The 23,892-nt window shown below is 43.6% G+C and overlaps 1 protein-coding gene across 1 annotated transcript; it reads right to left on the reverse strand.

The window, feature by feature from the left end:
- Positions 1 to 12,940: 12,940 nt before the first annotated feature.
- On the reverse strand, positions 12,941 to 23,651 carry CCNG2 (cyclin G2). The gene is made up of 8 exons (XM_054030195.1): positions 23,360 to 23,651; positions 21,301 to 21,438; positions 19,592 to 19,729; positions 18,086 to 18,336; positions 17,836 to 17,914; positions 17,655 to 17,753; positions 16,422 to 16,627; positions 12,941 to 14,521 (listed from the first exon to the last, which is right to left on the reverse strand). Exons 2-8 carry the CDS (start codon positions 21,436 to 21,438, stop codon positions 14,392 to 14,394), a joined length of 1,041 nt encoding a protein of 346 aa, XP_053886170.1. The 5' UTR covers positions 23,360 to 23,651; the 3' UTR covers positions 12,941 to 14,391.
- Between the last annotated feature and the right edge of the window lie 241 nt (positions 23,652 to 23,892).

The raw sequence follows: 23,892 nt of genomic DNA on the forward strand, positions 1-23,892 counted from the left end.
CAATCCACGTTTGCAAGGCTCTCTTTCCAAGGGAATGCTGGGCACTGATCATCGCTGAAGTTCCTCAGGATCATCGGCCTACCAAGGCAATATCTGAAAGGCTTTCAGAAACGCTGACCCTGTAATTTCTGTGAGCTGGTCCTGAGCCAAATTACTGGTCCTGTTACTTCACCCACTCCTCCTGAACCTGGACAGTGAGACTGCAATTTCATGGGCTTCGAGCTACCTCCTCTTTCAGTCTGCCATTCACTTCAGGTACAGTGGATATGGCCATTTATTTTTAACAATAGACACCCTGAGGTTTAATCTTTTAAAGAGCATGTATGCAATGGCTTGTGGGCGCTACTCCTAGAAGCCAACCTAGTTGGCGTCTCCATTTTGGTAGGCACTTGGTAAATGACAGACTGTAAAATGTATGAGGCAGGGATTAAAGCTGTGCGTGAAATGCAGTAGTTGCACACACAAATGACCGGTTGATATCTAACTGGTCCTTTGTCTGCTTAACTCCACCTGCAAATAGCTGTGCATATTTGAGTTCCCAATTTCATATGGGCCTGACTGACAAATGGTGGGGGTTATAAAGGAGTCACGGCTTTCCCTAGTACCACTCTCTGCTATTTGGCAGGTTACTAATAAAACTGACTCTGTTTTTTTCAATACATGTAAGATGTAATTATTTCTATTTAGGACCTCTTCACCCCGAAAGATCTCAAAGCACATCACAATATACTGAGCCACATTCTTCAGTCCATTGAGGCTACCTAATGCCACTGCAGTGACGCAAAGCTGCCTTAAAGTTAATTGGACTGGTCAGTGGAGGATTCTACAGTCCCTTCCCCAGGGCTCCAGCGTCCTGGGAGTATGGACTGTGGCCCCTTAGGCACAAAAGAAACTAGATAGAAAATTGAGCAGCCCGACCCAGTGCAGCTGGGCTAAACTGGAGGACCTAGGCCAGTAATCTGTGTCATCTCTCAATAGATATATTGGTGAAACCTCAGCCACCAATAATACACTGTACTTCAGGAAGTGAATGGGACAGTAGTCTGTTAAAATCAGAGGGGAACCGTGAGGTAGGCAGACGTGTGCTAAGCACCTTGAGTTGTGACCAGGGCTTGATCACCTGAGTGATGCTGCAGAGAAGATGGCAGCACAAAGCTAAGTAATTTCTTTGCATCAGGCTTTACCTCTGAGGATGGTGAGTAAACAGTGGCTGCCAGGTTAGAGGCAGTATAAGTGAGGCACTATGGGAGGCATAGATATCCAAAGAGGCAATGGAACAACTTTTGAAATGAAATGGCTATCAATCACCTGAAGAGCTCTGTGTGGCTTGAATGCTCGCCTCTCACACCAACAGAAGTTGGGCCAATAAAAGAGATTACCCCACCCGCCTTGTCTCTCTATAAATCACCAGGACAGAGTGGTATTCACTCGCCACTTCTGATTTGGGGCGGAGGAGAAGATAGCTGAGCTACTAGCAAAAAGGGGGTTGTATTAAAAACAGCTATTTTGATATTACAGCAGAACCTAAAATGCCAGCTGAAACCAGGGAGGGTCCTATTGTGCCAGTGGTTATACACGGCTGTAGTAGGAGTCCTTTCCCTGACTAAATCACACTCTAAATAGACAAGACAAAGGGAGAGAAGAGGTATTTTCCTTATTTTACCGATTACTTGGATTTATCCCAAACAGGCACTTGCCTGAGGTTATATGGGAAGTCTGTGGCAGAGCAGGGACTTGAATCCCCATGACCAGAATACCAATGTGTTGCCTTAATCACAAAGTCACCTTTTTTCCCTCTGCTGGAAGCTGCTAAATACCTTTCATGCCTGTTCACGTCAAGGTAAAGCTGCTCAGTCCCTCTTAAAATGGAAGACCACCGCCTCAGGAGGCTGCAGGTAGTTCACATGCAGAGGTGGATTAGGGGTTTGTGGGGCCCTGGGCCAGAGCAAGTGGGGGACCTTCCCCACTCCTTCTGCCTGCAGTCCCCCCCGCACCCCTCCCCCATGGTGCTCCTGCCAGGGAAATGGGGTCAGGGTGCAGGGGCTTGCCCAATCCTGTCGGGGAGCTGTCTCGGGGTGCTTCCCCTGCTCCCCAGCAGGAGCACTGGGTGGAGCGGGTTTGGGCATGGGGGCACCCATTTTCCAGGGCCCCCCAATTGGCCAGGGACCCTGGGCATGGGCCCCATTGGCCCAGTGGCTAATCCGCCACTGTTCACCTGTGTCACTGGTATATAAACCTAGTTGTCTGACTATGACCTCACTCTCCAATACTTTGCATCATGGACTCTTCTGATTGTAATGGTTAGCAGCAGCAGGCCAGGGTAAAACTCAGGCTTCAACATCAGTGGTTTTCATACAGGGGTACGTGTACTTCAGCTCATCTAGATATTTGCCTAGTTTTACAACAGGCTACATAAAAAGCACTAGCGAAGTCGGTGCAAACTAAAATTTCATACTGACAATGCCTTGTTTATACTGCTCGATATACAACACACTGAACTGTAAGTACAAGATTTATATTCCATGGTAAAAATGAGAAAGTAAGCAATTTTTCAGTAATAGTGTGCTGTGACATGTTTGTATGTGTGTTGATTTTGGAAGCAAGCACTTTTCAAGTCCGTTAAAATGTGGGGGTACACAAGACAAATCAGACTTCTGAAAGGGGGACAGTGGTCTGGAAAAATTGAGAGCCACTGCTCTACATCTTATAAAAGCAATTTTTTAGCTAACTAAAATGATGATCTTACAGGTCAAACTGTAATAGTCATGTACTCCTTAAATCACAACAGCAGGATGTGTGTATGGGAGGGTAATGGTAGTAACAGGCTGGCATCACATCAAAGTGTTATGAATAGAACGAATAGCAACTCACCCTAAGATAGACACATTTGGTTTCCTAAACACTGTTAATAGGTGCCTAATGCTGTAACTCAAGACTTGAGAGGATGCTGCTGATGCAGAACATAGGACACACTGCAGGATTACATTTCATGGTGTAATAAAAGCATGGGGGAGATTAAGATTGTGGGTTTTAAGTGTATTGTGACCAGAGCATATTGTCCTTTGAGGGGAAATGTGCTACAGCGAGAGTGCTCGGTCTTCCTTAGAATAAACCAATCCCTAGAACATGGCGGTTGGAGCTGCTGGAGCCCAATGTTGCTCTTCATTTTCACCGGCTGTGCTTCTTAGCGGGGTGGACTGCAGTCGGTGAGGAGGACTGTGTTTTCTTACTGCAGTATATCCATCTTTACCTCTTCAAGCCTTTCTTTTCATGCAGCAGGCACCAACGCCCCACATGCACGTTCTTATGGGTGGCACTTCATTAGCAGAGTGACCGCTGAACGTTAAAGGGGGATTTGGGGGTGGAGGGGATCACTTCAGCTACTGGGTTCCTGAGCCATCTCTCTAAGGCGAGCGTCAGATGAGGCTGTAACTTTACAATCTACCTTGTCAAAGGGGCAGTGGGCAGCTGCATGGCCCCATTGGTGAAGCCCCGTACTCCTCTTATCCTGGAGCCGGTCACTTCACCGCGCAGCCTGCCAGCTACTCTGCCCAATGAGTGGGCCGGGGGGGGGGGGGGAGTTGCACACACCCCTCCACCTTTGTTCACTCACTAGCCTACAGCAGGCAGTATTGGATGAGTAGCTTTTGCCTTTCCCACTACAGCCAGTCATAACCTGAGCAGGGATGGGGGCAGGGGCTGTGGGCTCAGTCACTGCCTACTAAAGTGCACACACAGGCCCCAATCCTGCATTTTTCAAAAGCAGCCAGGGGATTTAAAATCCTAAGTCACTTGCATAGGTGCTGGAATTAGGGGTGCTGCCATACCCCCGGCTTGAAATGGTTTCCATCATATAGCGGGCTTGCAGTTTGGTGCAATGGCTCTCAGTACCTCCACTATACAAATTGTTCCAGCGCTGGTGATCACTGGTCCACTTCTGAAAATCTTACCCTTAAGCTTGAAGGCAGTGGAACCACTAACATACCGTGGTTAAAGTTAACCATATGCTTCCAGCATTGCTGGCTTGATGCCTTAATACAGCCCTACCTCATTCGCTGTACATTGCCTTGGAAAGTAGAAAACTCGGTGTGCTTAGCACAAAGTGTTCCATGATAACTTTTCAGGCCCAGCACCTGGAGGTTTCAGTAGCACCATGTCGGCATTCACCGAGTGCAGACCTTGTGTCGGAGATAAGACTGGGGTGGTCTCTAGGCAAATTGCTCTAGGTTATGGCATCTTTTTCTTATGAAGAAACCTAGGAAATGTCATTAACAAATCGACACCGAGACTACATGGGTAAGCATTCAAGTGAGAAATGTCAATGTTAAGTGTGCACTCTGCCGCCGGGTATGGATTATGATGCAGTCCTATATACATGATTACGTACTGCTCAGATATGACAAACATTCTTTTTGCCCCTGCAACGCTGCAAGATGAACAGTGAATGAGGCTACAGAGCTCCATTTGATTCGCCTCTACATTTGTAATCTTTGACCAGGGTACAAAATGTATCACAGGGGAGTAGAAGATTCTGCATGTGCATAAAGGGTTGCAGGGAAAAAAGCATTAACATTACATTGTATCGGTGTGAGGAACAGCATGTGGCTGTGCCCTTGAACATTGTAATCTCCTGCCTGTTCCTGTTACATGCCAATCTGCTCCAGAGAACCGCTGAGCACTTGCAGAGCTCAGGGAAAACCCTGGGACTTGTGATGAGCCACCAGAGATGGGGTATATAATGTAGACACAAAGGGACAGCATTTACGTTACACCTGCATTCTTAAACTGGAATTTCCTGACATTTGAGCGCTTCACTGCAACGCTGGACTGCAAAAACTCTGAGCATTGCCCTAACGTTGAGTGAAACAATCTTCTCTTAGGCATTTAGGGTGGGATCCACAAAGGGGCTTTCATTGGCATGGCAACACTGATGGTCACAGGACTTAGCTTTTACTCACAGTAACAACCGTGCAATGCACCGAAGCCAATTTAAGTGCCTAAGCTCCTGTGAAATGAATGGGGCAGCGCCTTAGACTGTGGTCCACAGAAGGCAGCTGCCTAGGTGGGGAGATGCTGACTGGAAAGGTGTGTTGCAGGTGCCCCTTTCACAGTGGGGGAATGGGCTTAAGTCCTAGCTCTGCTTAGTGATCCGCAAACAGCAACCAGCGGCATGGGGTGAGGCAGCTTAGGCACCTCTGGTGGGAATGAGTTGGGTGTCTGCCTTGCTCTACACAAAGACACCTGGAGGTGACGGAAGCTGCTGCTGCCAAACTTACAACTTTTAGACTAGTTAGAGCACTTGCCTGGACTGTGGGAGACCCAGATTCAACCCCCCCCCCTTTCTGCAAGTGGGTGAGAAAGGATTTGAACAGGAGTCTCCCACCACTCAGAGGGCTCTAACCACTGAGCGATGGGATATTCTGATGTGGGGCCTCGTCCATCTCTCCTGCTGAAGCTGTTCCATTGTGGATAAATAGGAAGAGTGATTGGAGCTGGGGGACTGGACGTTGGGTCTCTCACCTCACCAAAACACTGGACTATGGAGTCATTTACCGCTGCCCCGAGCCCAATGACTAGATAAGTATTTATCCATAGGGAATGGATCCAATCCAGTAGATGGCCTCTGGATTGGCCCTGCATGTAACCTGGGTGGCCGAACACCTGTCTCCCCGCAGTTTAGAATCGCTCGGAGACTTAGGCAAGAGAGAGGCATCTGAATGCCTGAAAGGAGAAAGCAGCATGCATGCCCAAAGGCAGAAACATAGGCACCAAAGGAATTTTTGCTCTGAAAACATAGGCACCGATTGAGTTGAGGCACCTACAGGGTTTGGTGGGAATTTTGTGGACCATAGTGGAGCCAAAACTGGGCATTAAGCACCTTGCGTATATGTGTCCTCTGTTCCTATAATATCAGAGCCCCTCACAATTTTCAATTTCTTTCTCCTTGGTAGCTCTGAGAGACAGGGAAGTATTACCGTGATCCTCACTTTACTGATGTGAAACTGAGGCAGAGTGAGACTAAGTGACATGCCAAAGGTTACCCAAGAAGCGCATGACAAAGCACGGAATTGAACCTGCTCTTCGGGCCCCCAGTCGCTGGACAATAAAGCCAATGCTGAGCGCTCTTGAAAAGCCCATCTAGTATTTTCTCCATGTGGCCTCTTTTGTAATGCATTTAATGTCTCCCTGATGAAGACATGCTAATAGCAGTGAAGCAAAACAACACAACACCTCTCTTCAAAGGAGAGCTGACATGCTGTTTAAAATGTAATTAGTTTAAAAAACTGTTAGAGATTTCAAATCATGAACAGGACATACATGTCTAGGGCAAAACTACACATAACTTAAGCAAAATGCTGCACTTATGCAACACTAAGGATGAGATTTTAATTGCTTATAACTTTAATAGATTTAATTCAGTTGCCGTGAAATGAGAATTTTAATTGCTTATTTTAATTGATTTCATTCAGTTACTATGGTAACCTGCTCTTTTCAGTACATGCATTGTAATAGGATCTTATGGGCTCACAAAATGAGGCAATGTGACATACCAGGCGTACAATATATAACACTAGACATATTACACTCTGTGTGTGTGTGATAGGTGAAGTAATAGTGACACATTGGTTAAGGCTGCCTACCATTTTCCATTATGTAGCCTACAGAGATGATGCTTGCTTATGTAAAATAGAAATTTGCTGAAATGTAAGTAGAGAAGAGGTTTTGGGGCTAAGATACCAGTGAAGTGAGACAATTCAGAGGCAAGTTAGAGATAAGTTAGGACATAACCCCAGGCCATGTTTTTGGTTTTAACCAGGGTTTTAGACAAACTGTAAATGTTATCGGTACTGATAGTTATTTGAATAACATGTACGCAGATGTTAATTAAGAAGACATTTAATGTTAAATAGCCAAGGAGAAAATAGTGGTAGTGGAAATATAGAGATGGTACAAGGTAGGCTAAAAGCTAAATAATTAAGGGGTGTTATAAGTGATTATACAAAGGGTAATATGCTAATTTTAGATTAGGGCACTCATCCATGATCAACCTACTGTTAGAGAAAGGATTATATGCCCATTCTTCTCACCCAGGGACAGAATACCCCTGAATGTGAGTATCAATGCAGCGTATGGTTATATTGTAATGTGTGTTTGCTTTAACTTATTATTTTATTTAAAATAAAGTCTTTAATTCTCACATTCGTGTAATTCACAGTCCTCCACTAAATTAAATTGTTTCTAACTACTCTGGAGGCTCCAACCTTAAAGAGTTCAGTTAGGTTCTGTTCCTTATCTTCAAACGATTAATTGGGAACACACACATCAAGGTTAGAATTACAAGGCTCTATTTTCATTTGCTGACAAACTTTAACTGATCAAACTCATGATTTATATGCTTTGTCTCTAGGTTAGGTCAGAGTTTGGGTCTTTTGTGATTTTCTTTTAAGACTAAATGGGGTTTTTTTTGGGGGGGCAATCATGTTTGAGAATGAAGTTAGTTATGGTAATCTTACAAGTGTGTTTTAAATAAATACAACTGTATAAGTGAGGCACTATGGGAGTCATAGATACTGTATATGCTTCTTGAATAGCATTTTTTTCATTAGGGGCTTGGAGTTGCCACTTGAAATTTAGTAGGGAAGAGATTGAGGTCCAAGAGATGCCCTTTGCGGTTTCTCTAAACTTATTCAGATTTGGCTAAATATAAGACACTGAAAATACCATTTGTGCATGCTCAGTAGGGTTTGCTTTTAATTTGCTGAATGTTCCACCTAGATTGCCTAGTCTCTTGCATTACATGCTTATAAAACACACAAGGCATAAACTCAGAGGTTACAAGCCAAACCGATCCTTCCCTTATTTCACTTAAATGTCACCTGTCCTAGACAGCCATATTTTCGTGAGTGGTTGCTTAAAATCTATTACATTCAGCTCTCAAGGGCACAGGATTTTATGGAATGTTACATATCTGTGGTGAATCTGGAACTGTTCAGGAGTGGCAAGGGAGATTCCCCCTCCAAATATTCTGGGGAATGTCCACTGAACTTGGAACCAGGGACCTTAAATTCAGGTCTTACCTCTAATGCACTCAGTTCACTTCATAACCCTGATTACTGGCTAAGATCGTATACAACTGCCTCAGAAAGTGGTCAAATATCAGTGCTCCCCTCTAGGCTGTACATCACCTTGGGAGACTTGGCCTTTTTTGTCATACCTTGGCCTAGATTGTAAGATCTTTGGGGCTGGCCAGCATTTCCTATGTGGTTACACCGTGACTACCACAACATGGCTCTGATCCCTGACTGGGGTCACTAGCTATTTTCACAATACAAGTAAATTATTAGCATTGTTTGTATAACAACAAAAGCTACAAGCCCTAACTGAGATCAGGACCCTATTGGGCTAGGCATTGTACATACACCCAGAAATGATGGTCTTAGCCCAAAACAACTTTTCATCTGAACTGACGAGAGCAGGGCTAGGAGAAAGGAAGTAGGAAACTACAGGCTGTGTTTCTGGCCGGGGCCTAGAAAATAGCTGTTCTGTTCCTAATACAATCATAATAAAGTGTCTCTGCCAGGAGGCCAGAGGTTGAATGGGCATGGGGACTGTACACTGCCTACTCTTAATCCTTAGAAATGCTTACTACAAAAGGGGTTAAAGCAGATTGTTTAAAGCAGCACCCTCAGACATTTTTTGACAAATAGAACTAAACTTTCCAGAACTACCACTACCCAGAGCAGGTGCAAGGAAGTTTCGCACCCTAGGCAAAACTTCACCTTGCTCCTCCCCGCCCCTGTGGCAGCTCCTCCCCGGGGAACCGTGCAGCAGCTCCCCACCCCAGCTCACCTCTGCTCCGCCTCCTCCCCGAGCACGCCACCCCCCTCTAATTCTCCTCCCAGGCTTGCAGCGCCAAACAGCTGATTGGCGCTGCAAGCCTGGGAGGCGGGAGAAGTGGAGCGGCGACCGCGCACTCGGGGAGGAACGCTGTAAAAATAAATAAATAAATAAACAAATAAAAAAAATTGGGGGCACTGCTTTTTGGCGCCCCCAAATCTTGGCACCCTAGGCAATTGCCTAGTTCGCCTTAATGGTAGCACCGGCCCTGCCACTACCCTATGTTTAAGAAAAGTGCCTTCGCTTTCCATGAGTTTCTCAGTAAGGCAAAACTACAATAAAACATTAACATGCATCATACCTTACTTATTCAGAATCAGTTTAATATTAAACAAACCTGACTAAAGCTTCTAGCTTGCAGGCTGGGAAGAAGGCTGCCTCCTCTGAGTTCACTAAAAGAGTAACAATTTCTAAATACCTATCTTCTTTTTTGGCACTTCTGTGTCCATACTGTGACAAACTCACACTTGACCCCTATAAGGGTGGTGGAATGCAGATATATCAGCCTTACCATAGTAAAGGCCCTTTTCCCATGAGCTGAAAAGGTTACCTCATGTTAACGAGGCCCACCTGAGTCCACTTAAGGGTTGTCTCTGACCTTTACAAACCCCTCTTCTGGTGAGAGGGGGGGAGAAGGAGAAAGAAGCTGTAGCAGGGAGAAAAGGCTGGTCTCTTTCCTATAGGGGAAGCAACCAAGCTAACTGCTATTTGGGGAAGGACTGGCACCCAGAAGCCAGCATAAGGCAACACCACAGAGAATGGGCAGGGAAACGTATTCCCTCTTTGAGTTAGTATGTTTCAGCCAAACAAAAGAAACAACTTGGGCCTACGGTAAGGCCCACTTTGTAAATACTGAAAAATAAACCAGAGAGGAATAATAAAAAAACAACAACCAACAACCCTCTCCAGAGTCAGACTGATTTACTCCATGCCCCCACCACCAAAGGGAGAAATGCTGATGCCAATGAGGTGCATTGCCATAGTACTTGGTGTGAAAGCTTTTCCATTACACCGATAGTCCATATATTATTATACCACAATTCCATAAGAGAAGTCACATTTTTCCAATGTGAAAGTCTTGCTGCTAACAATGAAATTAGTCATTCTAATTAAAATGTAGATCCTTCACTGCAGCATTAAGTAAGGAGGTCAGGGGATCTTGAGAAAGTTGCCATTTTGTCATAAAATGAACCTCTAACTTCTTCCCAAAACTGTTTAACTCCTGAACACAACCACAACATGTGCAAGCATGTTCCCCTTTGACATATTTCTCAAAAAAATCCTAAAAAAGTCATTTCTTCAGTACAAAGCTCTCTCCCTTGGGTGGTAGAAACAGCAGTAGACCCAGCCTTTTCAACACTGGATAAGTCTTGCAAACAGATGCAACTATGGATTTGAGCATCTCAAAACAGTTATTTACCACTACACTTCACTCCTGTGACATCAGTAAGCATAATCACTGCTCATGCTGTAATGTTTAGCTATTTAACTATTCCTTTTTGCCCGCACATATACTCAGAACATTATAGAATGAGGGCACAGCAAACTTAAAATCCATTTTTGTTGAAATTCCAAGAACTTGAGGCTTACAGAATATAGCCACTTGGGGGTGTTTTTTTCACAGCTTACATGAATGAACTAATAGACTTACTTCACAGGTTGGTCTATGGATTTCTGTTCAAAGACAGTAAGTCTAGCTGCCTCTGGTTGAAGGCCAGTGGCCTAGTTGTCATCAATGCCAAAGCCTTGAGTGTGAGCTAAACTTACCTTGAGCTTTAGGATAGCTATTGAAGATAAGAGTTGAAGGTTATTGAAAACTACGATCTTAATTTGTTTAATGTAGAAAATGAGAGCCAGTCATATGCAATAATGCCACCATAGTCTGAATAATTTGGTTTAGGCACATAGGCTAGCAGACATCTCATGCATTTCATGCTAGAGCCATCTAAAAACACTGTTCAGAAGACAGGCTAAGTGACATGTGATGTGAATATACACACACTGATGGAGAAAAGGGAACTTATTGTAGCAGTCAATGTTAGGATATAGATATTCAGGCCTGTCTGTAAAGGCCTATACTTTAAGAATGTAGGTATATGTTTATCATTTAGCTAGTTATAGAGGTATAAAAGAATCAAAATTACTGTCTGTAAAGGCCTTCTCTCCCTGTGACATTCTGAGGCCCTGGTCTTAAGCTTAACCTTTGGCTAAGTAGTAGGAACAGCCATAGGCTGGAAAGCGTACGGTCACGTCCTCACACATTTCAAACCAGTCATATTGAAATAAGGCAACCTGGCGCCGCTAGAAAGGTGATCCGCTTTATCCCCTCCAGATAAAGGGAAGAGCCTAGAAGATGTAAAAGGAAATTTAGTTTGATAGTTTTCTGTTTGGTAAGAACTCACTTATCAGTAGACATAGTTGGGAAACCCTTCTGTCTATAGATGTAGTTGTGAAATCCTCACTTCTGTATTGTTTTGGCATTAGAGTTCCCACTTTGCTATTGTTTATTTGCATGGTCTCTGTCTGGTTTTGTGATTATACAGCAGACAGAAACAATTACTTTTGCTGGATGTAAACTAATTAAGGTGGTGGGATATAATTGGTTAGATAATCATGTTACAATGTTAGGATTGTTAGGTAAATTTTAGTAAAATGATTAGGTTAAGGTATAACTGAGAATATTACTATATAAATTAGGGGCAAAGAGGAAGTAAATTGGGATTTGAAAATAAAGAAAAAGGAACTTTGATTTAAGCTTGGTGGAAGTTCACCCCAATGAACATTGAATTGTTTACACCTTTGGACTTTGGGTATTGTTGCTGTCTCTTCACATGAGAAGGACCAGGGAAATGGAAGGGTGAAGGAATAAGCCCTCTAACAGTCAAGTCACCCAGTAGCTTAGCACAGAGCAGTAATCACAACCTAATACTGTTAACTGGCAGAAACTATAGTAAAGTTGATATTGTTACAGTGCTAGGAAAGAATGCCCAACTCCTTCTAGAAGAGCGGTTCTCAAACTTTTGTATTGGTGACCCCTTTCACGTAGCAAGCCTCTGAGCATGACCCCCCCCATATCAATTAAAAACACGTTTTTATACATTTAACACCATTGTAAATGCTGGAGGCAAAGCAGGGTTTGAGGTGGAGGCTGACAGCTTGCAACCCCCGCCCCCATGTAATAACCTTGCGATCCCCTGAGGGATCCCACCCCCAGTATGAGAACCACTGTTCTAGAACATGTAGTAGTGTCAGTTCCAGGACTCTGAGATGCAGTGGTGTTAATAGTAGGCTGACAGCCACTAGAATTAGATACATTCATGGAGGATAGGTCCATCACTGACTATTAGCCAAAATGGCCATGGATGCAACCCCATGCTCGAGCATCCCTAAGCCTCTGACTGACAGAAGCTGGGACTGGTCAACAGACGGAGGGATCACTCAATAATTGCCCTGTTCTAATTCATTCCCTCTGAAAAACATGGCACCGGCCACTGTCAGAAGACAGGCTACTGGCCTAGATAGATCATTGGTCTGACCCCATATGACTGTTCTTATGTAATGGTGTTCAAAGTACAAAAACATTAAGAAAAGACTGAGCAAAGAGTAATTTAGCTTCCCCTTTGCCAAAAAAACAAAAAACCAACACACAAGATCAGCTATATGTGATAGGAATTTTCTTAGTTGGGGGTAACAAAATTTTGCCTACATAGGTTGGGTTTCCCCCCCCGTGATTAAATCAGAACTTAGTGATTTTGCTTAACTATGTAGAGCCATTTTAGAAGTCTTTTAAATAATTCTCTAGTATGTTACAATTCATGAATCAAAACAGGTATCAAAGTCTAGTTAGCTAGGTTCTTACTGGAGACCCAATCTATAAAAATCTAGGATATAAAGGATACTATGTTCCTTTAAGGCTGTTCTGAAAAGCCTTAAATAGTCCATGTAGAAAAGTTTCAGACCAAGCCAGCGTTTCAGTATATAGAGCAGCTGATATAACTTTACTGAGAAGTCTTAGATTGCAGTAGATTTACACAAACAGAAATACAACTGCTTTATTTTTATTCTGAACTGAAGCAAAACAGTAGGTTTAATAACCTTTAACAGAGATTGGGTTCAGAAAATATCTTGGATGTTGAGGCCTGCTGTAGAAAAAGCAAAACCTCAATAGACAGTATTTGTATCATACAGAATACACAATAAATTAATATTCACATGCAAGCTACCTACAGAGTTACATACACAATGTAAAAAAATACAGTACTTTTTTGTTCATTTAAAGTTAAGATTTTTCTGTACATTTTTAAAATTTACATTTTTTTATACATTTTGTAAACGTTTGTATAAGTTTATAAAACTGAAAGCATATAACATTTAGGAACTTACATCACCATTCACATCCGCACATCATCCTAGAAAGATGTTTACTTCTACAAACGTTAAACTTTAGCTTGTCTTTTTTTGCCCCTTCATTTTTATGTTGGCACTACCACACATTTACCGTTATTCTATAGAGTGAATTTCCTCATTTGCTAGCTGTCCATACTCGAGTGAAATGCAATCATACTAATCTGTGTGCTTTAACAAAAATGCAAAAAAATTACCAAGTTTCTGCCATTATATCAACCACTTTATCAACTTCACATTTACCTGACATTTCTGCATAATACCAACTCTTCTTGCACTAACAGCTTTCACATAAGCATGCAAACCAGTCTGATTATGGATTTAGTCATTTGACAGTGGAAGAATACTGAAATCAACTACAAGGGTTAAATATTTCAAGGAATGTAGACTTATAAAATTGAACATGTTAATACTTCTAGTCTAATAGTATGAATTGACTTGTTCACACTAAAATTTAAACATTGAAGTTCATATTATAAAATTCAGCATAAGCTTATTCTGCATTAGTTTAAAATGAAAATACTAAAATAAACCCCAGCACATACATACTAGACTATCATTCGTATGAATGGGTTTAAAGGTATTTAAGTCTATATTCCTCTCAAAATAGATCATGCATACTCCTAATCAAACAAGGATTCCTGAAGTTTAAAAAGCAAAGATTTTAAAATCCTTAGAGTACACCATCAAAATATATAATTTTGGTTAAAATAGTTCCTGCCCCAAAAGAAATGAGTACAATAGAACACATACAACCTCTTTTCTTGAAGATTGCGTGCGCGCTCTAAAGCGGTTTTACCATTTGAAATACTAGCCCATTATGCTGTTAGACCGAATTCAGCAAGGTACTTGTCCACATGCATCATGTTACTCACAAGAATAGTCCACTTCAACAGGACTATGGCTGTGTAAGTATTTTGCTGAATGGGCACCTAAATGGCTGCTTAAATCAGAATTCTAAAAAAAAGCAGGCATTATAAGCACTTAGGTATTCCATAGCAACTCTTGCCTGGATACTACCTACTCATTTGTTATTGCCAAGAAAACCTATGGTACATTTAAAAATTGTACTCTAGTGCAATCAAATTGCTAAGACTGACAGTTGAGAGCTTTCCACTTAGATTTAGGTTTGAGGTCAAAGAAGAAGTTGCCTTCTAGATCACTAGGAGAACTGCTAAGACTTTCTTCTCCACAGCTCATGTCTTCACAGGAGTCTTCACTGAAAGAGAAGGAAGAATTATTTGTAATTTACTCAAATCATGGATGACTACACAAGCAGCCATGAAGGTTTTGTTGGGTTTTTTTTGGGATCCCACATTTTATGAAATATTTTGTTCCTATAAAGATATTGAGTTGCTGTGGAATGTCAGATGCCAATGAAATTCAAAAGCTCTTCATACTTCTAGTTCTACAGAATTTCATTCCACTGGCAAAGAGACTTCAAAAATATTAGAAAAAGCTTGTATTATCAGTTACTGTGCTCCCAATGCTCAAATCACAGCATATTAGCAAGGGTTGGACCTAGTTTTTAATCCACTAGCATGATTATGCTACCACTTATTAACTAACACAAACAGGCACTGTACGTCTTATCACTATGTTTATACTGTTGTGTGAAATGGCACAGCTACTAGTTTCTTTAAAATGTTTAGTATTGACAACCATCCAGATTACTAAAGGTTTAATACGACTGCCATTTAAGTAAACAGATGCAGGATCAGACTGCTGTGCAAAGAACTCACCTAATTAGGGACTGTTGCACTGGGGGGCAACTGAGCTGGTAAAATGGGGGGCAGCGGAGCTGGTAAAATGGGGGGCAGCGGAGCTGGTAAAATGGGGGGCAGCGGAGCTGGTAAAATGGGGGGCAGCGGAGCTGGTAAAATGGGGGGCAGCGGTGGCCATCACTTCCACAAGCAAGTACATGGACCCAAAACCGTGAAGGGGGAACCACACAAACTCTGGGGGCATTAGGACACAGGGGGTGCCTCCCCAGCATGTGGCCTTGGAGTCAAACTGCTCCAGGGGCTTCAGTCAGTGGGAGCTGTTGCAGAAGCAGCCAAACGGGGACCGGCACACATTCAGACACCTTTTTCTACAATTTTGACTGGACTTCCTTTGCCCTGTGCTGATTGCTCCAACCCTGTCCCTTCCTCTCCCTCAGTCTCTTCACCTCAGTTTCACTCCACATCTGCCTTTCCTAGCTTCTTACGCTGCTCCCCTGAATGTCCCTCTCCCCTTTTCTTTCCATTTTGCTTAGCCCTTTTTAAGTAGGCACCCCGCCCCAAAATTGTGAAACAAACATGACATACGGCAACTATGTTTCCAACAAGAGCTCAGCATTATTGGTTCCCTGTGTTATACCTTTCCCCCCATGCTGTAGCTGTCTTGTCGATTGAGATTGTAAGTTCTTCAGAGCAGAGACTGCATGCTATTGTGTTTGCACAATGATGCTTCTTAGGCACTACTGCAAACACGATTAAACATGAAACAAACGTTGTCTTCTCATGAAGGAAGGTTACACATTGTTTGATAATTTTGAGAAGGAAGAGTTACATCAAAGGTAGTTTTAATAGACAAACTACTTGCAAACATGTTTAAGCTTCCTTGTGATAAAGCTACTTCTCACCTCCGCTATTTTCTTCTGATTTTTTTCGGAGATACCAACCTGCCATCTCAAATCTGCTTTCCCCCCTCACCTGCCCTTAAATTTCAAACTTGGTTCCCAAACATGCTAACTTCTTAGCTACAGTCCTTTAAGAAACTGTTGAAACAAAAATTAACATGGACTAAAGTGACAAAGAAAAAAAAAAGCCAACAATGAAACATTGAACATCTGGCTTGCAGTCCTTAAAATTAAATTCCTGGGAGCTGCTAGGTCAGATCATGCCACGTGACTTCAACTGCTTGGGAAAACTGAGGTGATTTTCTAGTTACCCAAGCAATATATAGCTTTGGAGATTTAAGTCAGTTTGCAACCAGAAAGACTATGCTTCTTTAAGAAACTGTTGATGCAAATAAGAACTACTGAATCAAATCTATTTTTATGACTAAGTGTCACCACAATGCTTGTAGAAATTATTGAAATCAGCGAAAACCACCACCCTAGGAATGTTACTTACCTCTCACTTTCATTGAAACATCCAACCTCTGGTATAGTTGGCAACTCAGGAACACTGCAGTAACTATTTTGTAGATTCTGGGCTGTACGTCTTGAAACAATCCAAACTAACTTCTTATGATCTGGTTTGCAACATTCAGGAGAAGAATAATCTGCCAGGCATTTTGAAACCAACTCTCGCCAGTAGAGTAAGTCACTGTCACTTATCTTAAAAAGAAAAAAAAGTGAGAAAAACATCTAATTAGTTATACTGCAGACAGTCTAGAATGAGGCCTCCTCACCTTTACGAACATGTTGGCATGTAATTCAAGTGATATGCTGCTGAAGTAATGGACTAAAAAGTCAGTCTTTTTCGCTTTTCAAGTTCAGCTCTTTTAGCATGGCCTAAGACAATCTTGTGCAACATAGTGTGAAGCTGACAGTTCAAATAAAATTCACGTTGCCTTTAAGTTAAAGACAAGTTTAAGCAAATGAGCCAGTTAGTCCCTGCCTCATACTGGCATTCATTGGGTGTTATGACTCAGGACCCTGAATCTTAGGATTTTCACAAACAAAACAATTATCAGTTATACTATTTAAGGTGTATTAAGAAAATTAAAATTGTATAATATCGATGATTTTATGAAGGACGTCAGACAAAACTATCCAGAGCTAGGAAATATGAAATAATTCCTTCAGGGCTGGGAACACATTTCAGGTTAAATAAATCTGGGTAGATTTGCTTGTTGTAAAGTCTTGGTTTTATTGTACACTTAAAGTTAAGACAAAAGCACTCAGCTATACTAGTTTCATTAATGCTTTTAAGACAGTACTTTTCACTTTTTCTATATTAAACATCTTTAGTGTAAGAAGAAAAACCAAAAAGGTACATTTACATAGACCACATTTTAAAAGAGTCATGTTTAAGCCCCTTCCTATGTAAGAAGCAGGATGACTGGGGCGCTTCCTTTAAGTAGACTGGATAAGATGAAGAACTTAACAGGTTCTTAATCATATAAGCATCCAATAAGACCCTGATATCAGATTGCTTCTTGGTAAAGAAGAGCGCAAAATGTACCCATGTAATTTTGTCTTAGTGGTATGGTATGTTTTACACCTCAAGATGCCAAGGGGAAGGGTGCTGGTATTAACCAACATCTTATGGTTGTGTTCAGGATGCCCATGGTTAGGAAAGTGGTACTTCATTATTCCGTGCTAAAGCCAACAGGTCAACAAACCATTTAAAATAGTTTACCTTTGAATGCTTTTGAACACGCAGAACAATTTCAAACAGCTCAATGGATTTTAAAGTCTGAACTTCCAGAGTGAGAAGACACAAGGCCAATATGGAAGGCTGGAAGTACAAAACACACTCAGCATACACAAATCAAAATCCGATTATGAATTACTAAGCAAAACAATTGAAATGTACATACTTTTGCTCTAGAGAAGACTAATCGGCAGTTGCAAGCTTTCAGCTGTGCTTCCAATTTGTCGAGGTTTAGTACTTCTTTCCTACAAATAATATAACAACAACATTTATACTCAGGTAAAATGTAAGATTAAAGTATGGCTATTTTTAAGCTAATGTCAGAATTCGATTTAATGAGATTTCTAAAAGGGGGAAAGGGTCTTATAACCATGACAGATCATTGCAGATATGGTATATGATATAACTACACTTACCTTTCTGAGGTATGATAGAGTACAATAGTATGGTACAAGTGCAAAAAGGTTAAGGCAGTAGTAGCTTTAAATTCAAAGTGCAGTTTTTCCGAAATTATTTTTTCCATCCGTTTCAGGTCGGAAACAGTGCATTTACATTGGCTAATCCGGATGACATCATGAGTGGACGGAATATTGCATTCCTCTTCAATGACTTGGGCAGCCAGTTGAAAACAACAGACTCCAATGCAAGATAAATGCTTAGGTTTCACCTGAAAGAAAAAACAAACAAACAAACGTTTATCAATTGTTATACCTGTGATGACCTTGACCCACATGATGTTACTATGGAAGTACCATGTATAAAAGCCTCACAACCTTTACAGTTAAACATGAAGCATTTCATGTTCTAGGCTGCAAATTCTTTTGGGCAGGACTGTCATGTATGTTCGTAGAACACCCAGATAAACAGGGATTTAGCCTGGTTGAGACGTCTAGGCACTACTACAATATAAACATTAAGTAAAAGGTTTAGACTGCATTTACTGGTACATGATGCCTGTCTAAGCCAAATACTCTAATCTCATTCATATTTTTCCTCCCCCCCCCCCCCCCCCCACCCACCACCTCTCTATTTTGCAAACTAATAGAGTATTGAGAAATGTGTATAACTATGGCCAATCTATGTGTAGTATTGTTGATGTATAGTCCAGTGGAACTGCTTCAAGAGTACATTGCTGGGGTATTCTAGGTAGAGGGTGCTCAACTATGGAATTGTTCCCACCTGTGGCCTCTGGAAGTTGTGCATTTCAAGATTGCACTTTGTCATGGTAGTTTCACTAGAAAGGTACCAGCAAAATGCTGTCAGTATAACAAAAATATAAAGTGTTAGGGGAGAAAAAAAAAAAAAAGTTCACTAACACTTTATATTCTTGTTATACTGACAGCACTTTGCTGGTACCTTTCTAGTGAAACTACCATGACAAAGTGCAATCTTGAAATGCACAACTTCCAGGGGGGAACAATTCCAAAGCTGAGCACCCTCTACCTAGAATACCCCAGCAATGTACTCTTGAAGCAGTTCCACTGGACTATATATTAACAATACTACACATAGATTAGCCATAGTTATACACGTTTCTCAATACTCTATTAGTTTGCAAAAATATTGTGACTCATCTTATTTGATTAACATTATAGGCTTTTAAGGGCAAGAACCTGAACCATATTGTTTGTTTACCTATGTAGAGATACGTGCAGTTATGATACCCTATAAATATTTGATAGTCACTCTGAGAATCTTATCTGTCATGAAGTGCCCTACCCAGTTCTGAACTAGGAAGTAGGAGCTATCACAGGATGTTGCTAACCAGGAGACACGAATTACAGTTGTTTATTATTATAGAATCTTGATTGTTTTTTACTTTAGTTCAAAGCAAACCTCATGAATGTAAAACTAAAGTGGAAACGTGCATATTCAACACAAGGATCTTTGCCATAGTAATACTTCTTCCCCACTCAAGATACCTTCATAAGAGCCAAGAATCTGTCCATAATGTTGACCGCCAGGACAAAAGTTTCAATTGTAAATCCAAAAAAACTGGTCAGACTCCATAGATCTTCAACCTTGGCATTCCTTAGTCTTGGACATAAAGTGTTTTCATTCTGCAATGAAATGAGTAAAATCAGCATTTAACAACACTATATTATGCAATGTCATCTGTCTTAGAAGTAGGCAAGCAGATGGCAAATATTATCTTAAAAGAAGTATGTGGTGAAAACAGTGGATTTTTTAATTTACCAAACAAGTGGTAAGTTATCCTACCAAGCCTCACAACAAACCCACAGTGTTTGGACTGAAGGCCAGACCTTCTAAGTCAACTTAGTGCAAAATCAAGTATAACCACATTTATAATATACATTTGTTTTTAAAAGACAATTGTTACCAAAATGTATATAACCAGAACAAACCCTGACCTCAGGGTGTGGGCAAAGGCCACAGAAAAATTCCTGTATTAAATGAGTTCCCTCTACTCTCCACCAGAATGCAAACATTAAACCCATTATGAGCCCTGCTTATATTGAGGGACCACGGCAGACATTTAATTTGTAGGCATGTAGATAGGGGTGCCCCTGGAGCTACCTGTGGGATAATACAGATTACTCATCAAAATTCTTCTTTATAGTGTCCAGTTAAAATATTCCATATTCAGCTGAAATTCAGAAAAGCTCATTGGGTCAGTTTTACAGAGATCATTAAAGTATTAAATTACACAGGATGACATTTCACATGTCTTTGGTTAAATGTATAGAAGCCCATTTCCCTTAATGATCTGTCTCCACTGTCTAATTTGTCAAGATACCCCAAGTAGTTTACAACCCCAAGAATTGTTTTAGTTGTTTGTACAGTGTTTTGAAGACAAAGCACTATGACTTCAGCATATATAATTAAAATCTACAAGAATCAACAATATTTTCTATACTTGAAGGCACACAATCAAGATAGAAACATTAATACATTAAAATAAGTTTCTTTACCTAAGCTATTAACTTCATATTGAAGTCAGTGGGGCTCTATACCTGCTAAGGGGAGCAGACACAGAGCCTGACTGACTTCAGTGGGAGTCTGCCCAGACAGAGCTGTTTGATTAGGGCATTAAACTCGAACTCAGGAAGGCATCCCTAGAGCCTGCAAATCCATTTTTGTGGACTGCAGATGGATGCGGATCCAAATTTTATATATTAGAGCCCTGAAAATCTACAGATATCCACTTGATATCTGCGGACCATTTTTGCAGATCACAGATCAGATGCGGATACAAAACACACCTTATTTTTTAACTAGTTCTTCTATTAATTAAAATATCTAGTAATTTAAGCGTTGAAATTTAAAGACAGTTCATGGCACATAATATATACATTTATTTTAATTAAAATACATCCACAAAAACATAAAAAGGATGTTTATATAGAAAAAAATGATAATGGGACTTTTAAAAGACAAGTGTTTCTACTGGTATTCAGTTTCCTACAAGTTTCTATAAAACCTAAATTGTGTATTAAATTTGAACTAACAGCACCCCTTTACTATTTAGTTTCATGTACTGCAATTCCCTAGCGTAAAACTACAGGAAAGCTTTTGATATTTACACAGCTAGTTCTTAATGCAATGCATCAATCTCATGAATAATTAACTCTTCCACCCCTAGAGCCAAAGCTCTCTTCCTGCTCCTCACCTCAGCAGTGCGCTCAATCAGGCTCAGCCCCTTCTCCCGAGGCTGAAACTTCCATTCTTGCTCCAAATGTAGATTTAACTGCTTGAACAGCCAGAAAGCTTCATTGCTCATTTGTTCTTCAGCCCCCAAATCCTTCATCTTAATAGGAAAACAAATCTCAGTATTTGGTAGCATGCCATTGAATGAAAATTAGACAATGGGAGTCGGACAGGAACTACAGACCCAAATATCAGTGTGAAACATTCTGAGTCCAACTTTAGCAACACTTATTCCCCCTTGTCTTAACAATGAAACCTTCTTTCTTTACGCCAGAAAAAGCTTAGGGTGGTGTACTTAGTCCTACCCTTCTATGGGGAAAGGAGACTGGGATGAATTGGGAGAAGATGGGGATATATGCTTCCCACCCTGAAGAGGGAGGGGAGAGAAGAGACAGGAGTCCTCTCCTGTGACAGTGTGGGTGGGTTTGGCAATTGCTGCTGGGTGTGGGGTGTTGTGTCCTACACAGACCCAGGGAGAGCTCTGGCCTGATTTGTTATTAAAGAAAACAATAATACTGGAGAGGGAGGTTCAGCAGCAACAGTTCAATGCCTTACAGAAATTAATCACACTGGGTTTCGGTTAGGTGGTTGGAGAAATGGCTTCTGGCCACTCTCTACCCAAAACATCTGAAGGTTTAATTTTTGCCAGACCCTCCCCATCTAATCTAGGTATGTTTTAGAAGTCACTGAATCCGTGCATAGAAGCGATCAGGTTCTTTATATTTCAATCACCAGTCACCCACCATCATCCCTGGTTGGGGTGTGTGTGTGGGGGGGTGCGGTCTTTGTTCAATAACTGAAACTTATCACAAGGCGAGCGGGGGAGGGGGAGAGAGAGAGAAAGAGAAACAAAACAAAGGGAGGTTGGGCAGCAGCCCTAAAAAAGCGAGACCCAGCTGTGGGGCAGACAGCTCTGCTTTGCACAGTGCCCCGCACAAAGGGGTCCCGAACCTGACGGGGGTCCCGACTAGGGGGCCACCAGTTCAGACACATCATGTAAGTAGGGAGGGGGCACAACACAAAGCTCCGGGGCCAGCAGAGAGAGCAGCCCCCCCCTCCTCCTCAGCTCCCCCCCCCAAGCCCAACGGCTCCCCCCCCAAGCCCAACGGCTCCCCCCGTCCTCCCCAGCTCCCCCCCCAAGCCCAACGGCTCCCCCCCCAAGCCCAACGGCTCCCCCCCCAAGCCCAACGGCTCCCCCCTTCCTCCCCAGCCCCCCCCCCCAAGCCCAACGGCTCCCCCCGTCCTCCCCAGCTCCCCCCCCCAAGCCCAACGGCTCCCCCCGTCCCCCCCAGCTCCCCCCCCCAAGCCCAACGGCTCCCCCCGTCCTCCCCAGCCCCCCCCAAGCCCAACGGCTCCCCCCTTCCTCCCCAGCCCCCCCCCAAGCCCAACGGCTCCCCCCGTCCTCCCCAGCCCCCCCCCAAGCCCAACGGCTCCCCCCGTCCTCCCCAGCCCCCCCCAAGCCCAACGGCTCCCCCCGTCCTCCCCAGCCCCCCCCAAGCCCAACGGCTCCCCCCGTCCTCCCCAGCCCCCCCCCCCAAGCCCAACGGCTCCCCCCGTCCTCCCCAGCCCCCCCCCAAGCCCAACGGCTCCCCCCTTCCTCCCCAGCCCCCCCAAGCCCAACGGCTCCCCCCTTCCTCCCCAGCCCCCCCAAGCCCAACGGCTCCCCCCTTCCTCCCCAGCCCCCCCCCCCCCAAGCCCAACGGCTCCCCCCGTCCTCCCCAGCCCCCCCCCAAGCCCAACGGCTCCCCCCTTCCTCCCCAGCCCCCCCAAGCCCAACGGCTCCCCCCTTCCTCCCCAGCCCCCCCCAAGCCCAACGGCTCCCCCCTTCCTCCCCACCGACTACCCCCAACTCCCCCCCAAAGCCCAACGGCTCCCCCAACTCCCTCTCTTCGCAGCCTCAGCAAGACCAACGGCTCCCAGCCCCCTCTGTTACTCCCCCCCCCACCAGCCCCCCGGCCCAACGGCTCCCCCCACCAGCCCTTCCCCCTCACCCCCCCCGGCGCTCTCGGGGCGGCCCCTACCTCTCAGCAGCGCTGCCCCCCGCCGGAGAAGCGGGTCCGGGGGCGGGGGGTGAAGCGGAGATCGGGGCGCGGGCGATTCCAGCCTCTTGTCACCGCAGAATCGCGCAGCGGCCCCGATCCCAGCCCCGCATTCAAGCGGCGCCGTCACCCGCGAGCGGCCCCGGCCCCCCCGCCCCGCACTCACTGCACGGGCAGCAGCACCATCGCCGCCGCCTTCCCCGCGGGCGCCGAGCGAGGGGCAGCTGAGGCCACAGCAAAATGGAGGCGGCTGGGCTGGCTCGCTCTCCGTCCCCTCCGCTCAGCCCCGTCACGTGACCCGCCGCGCCCACACCCCCTTGTTTTTGTTTCTCCGGAGCCGCAGATGTTCCCGGGCGGAATGATCTCGGACAAGTCCGGCCGGTGAAATGTCAGGCAGGGGAGGGGGCGGTTAAAGAGTCCCCGAGGAGTCGTAGACAAAGAGGCCGAGAGGGCAACCACCGCGCTCAATTAGGCCATCAGCTGTCCCTAGGCAGCGCCTGGGTGCACACCACTCG

Source organism: Malaclemys terrapin, chromosome 5, assembly GCF_027887155.1.
Source record: "Malaclemys terrapin pileata isolate rMalTer1 chromosome 5, rMalTer1.hap1, whole genome shotgun sequence".
NCBI lineage: Eukaryota > Metazoa > Chordata > Testudines > Emydidae > Malaclemys > Malaclemys terrapin.